Here is a 1244-nt window from a genome sequence, read left to right on the forward strand (position 1 = left end):
CGCCCGCCCCCGGCTCCGCGCCCCCTCCCCGCCGAGCACCGCTCCCCGCGGAAAGCCTCGGCCGCGCAAGCTGTCCGTGGGCCGGCGCCGGGCTCAGAAGGGGCTTGGGCCGTGTCCCCGGGGGGGCCCTCACCTGCTCTCCGCTCGCAGGACGCTTGCCTGCGCTGAAGACGAGGGAGGAAGGGGTGCTGTCCGAGACGCACGAGATCATCACGCACCTCAGGAAACAGGTGGGCTGGGGTCCGGCGTCTCCGGCCCTGCTGCAGCGGCTGCCCTGCGGGGCTTGCTGCTGGGGGGCTGGGAGAGGAGCCCTGGGCCAGGAGGACGCTGTTGTGAAAGTCCCAGGCAGGCCCGGGGGGTGCTTGCCCTTGCTCTGGCTGCCGGGTGGTCCTGCGGGCAGGAGAGCTGCCCGGTCCCTGGGGGTGAGGGAACCAAAGGGGATTCGGGGGCCGAGTGCTGCCAGCCCTGCCCTGCCCCATGCCCCCAGTCCGGGGCTGCACTCCCTTTGCTGTTTCTGGATGCGGGGTCTGATGTGAACATGATTTGCTTGTGGTGAAGTTGGGGGCGGGGGCTCCCTTCTCCAAGCAGACACCAAGGGCGGCCTGGCCCTGCAGCTTCACGCTCCTGGGGCTGCCCATACGTCACGCAGACCCTGGCCTGCTGTCGAACACGAGCCCACGGGCCATCCAGCCCTGGCTCACACTGCACTGTTGCCCACAGAAGTACAACGCAGACTACGATCTCTCGGCCAGGCAGGGGGCCGACGCTCTCGCTTTCATGTGCCTGCTGGAGGAGAAGCTGCTGCCGGCACTGGTGAGTCTGCGGAGCAGCATTGCTGACGTGAGGCGGGCTGGGGGGTGCTGCTGGGAGCCCAGGTCCGTGGTCGGGTACGGTGGCACGGGGAAGGTGCGCTGACAGGTCCCAGGCCAGCTAGATGGAGCCGTGGGCTGGGATGACAATGCAGTGACACGGACAGGCTGAACCTGGGGGGGCTGGGAGCCACCTCAGGCCTGCGCCAGGCAGAGAAGGCAGTCCCGGTCCTGTCCTGCTGCTCCCACCACAGATCCACACGTTCTGGGTGGACGCCAAAAACTACGTGGAGCACACACGGAAGTGGTACGCAGAAGCCATCCCCTTTCCGCTCAACTTCTTTCTGCCCAACCGCATGCACAAGCAGCGCCTGGAGCGGCTGCAGCTGCTCTGCGGGGATGACTGCCTGGAAGACGAGGAGAGGCTAGAGAAGG

At 67.7% G+C, this 1244-nt stretch overlaps 1 protein-coding gene across 1 annotated transcript in view; it reads left to right on the forward strand.

The window, feature by feature from the left end:
• MTX1 (metaxin 1) overlaps positions 1–1244 on the forward strand; it is an 8912-nt gene that overhangs the window by 265 nt on the left and 7403 nt on the right. Inside the window, exons 2-4 of the mRNA XM_019527952.1 lie at positions 151–230; positions 721–813; positions 1064–1243. Coding sequence (XP_019383497.1) covers positions 151–230; positions 721–813; positions 1064–1243 — 353 coding nt within the window. The remainder of the gene's footprint in view (positions 1–150; positions 231–720; positions 814–1063; position 1244) is intronic.

Source organism: Gavialis gangeticus, unplaced genomic scaffold (genome assembly GCF_001723915.1).
Source record: "Gavialis gangeticus isolate Ggan-Ray unplaced genomic scaffold, GavGan_comp1, whole genome shotgun sequence".
Taxonomy (NCBI): domain Eukaryota; kingdom Metazoa; phylum Chordata; order Crocodylia; family Gavialidae; genus Gavialis; species Gavialis gangeticus.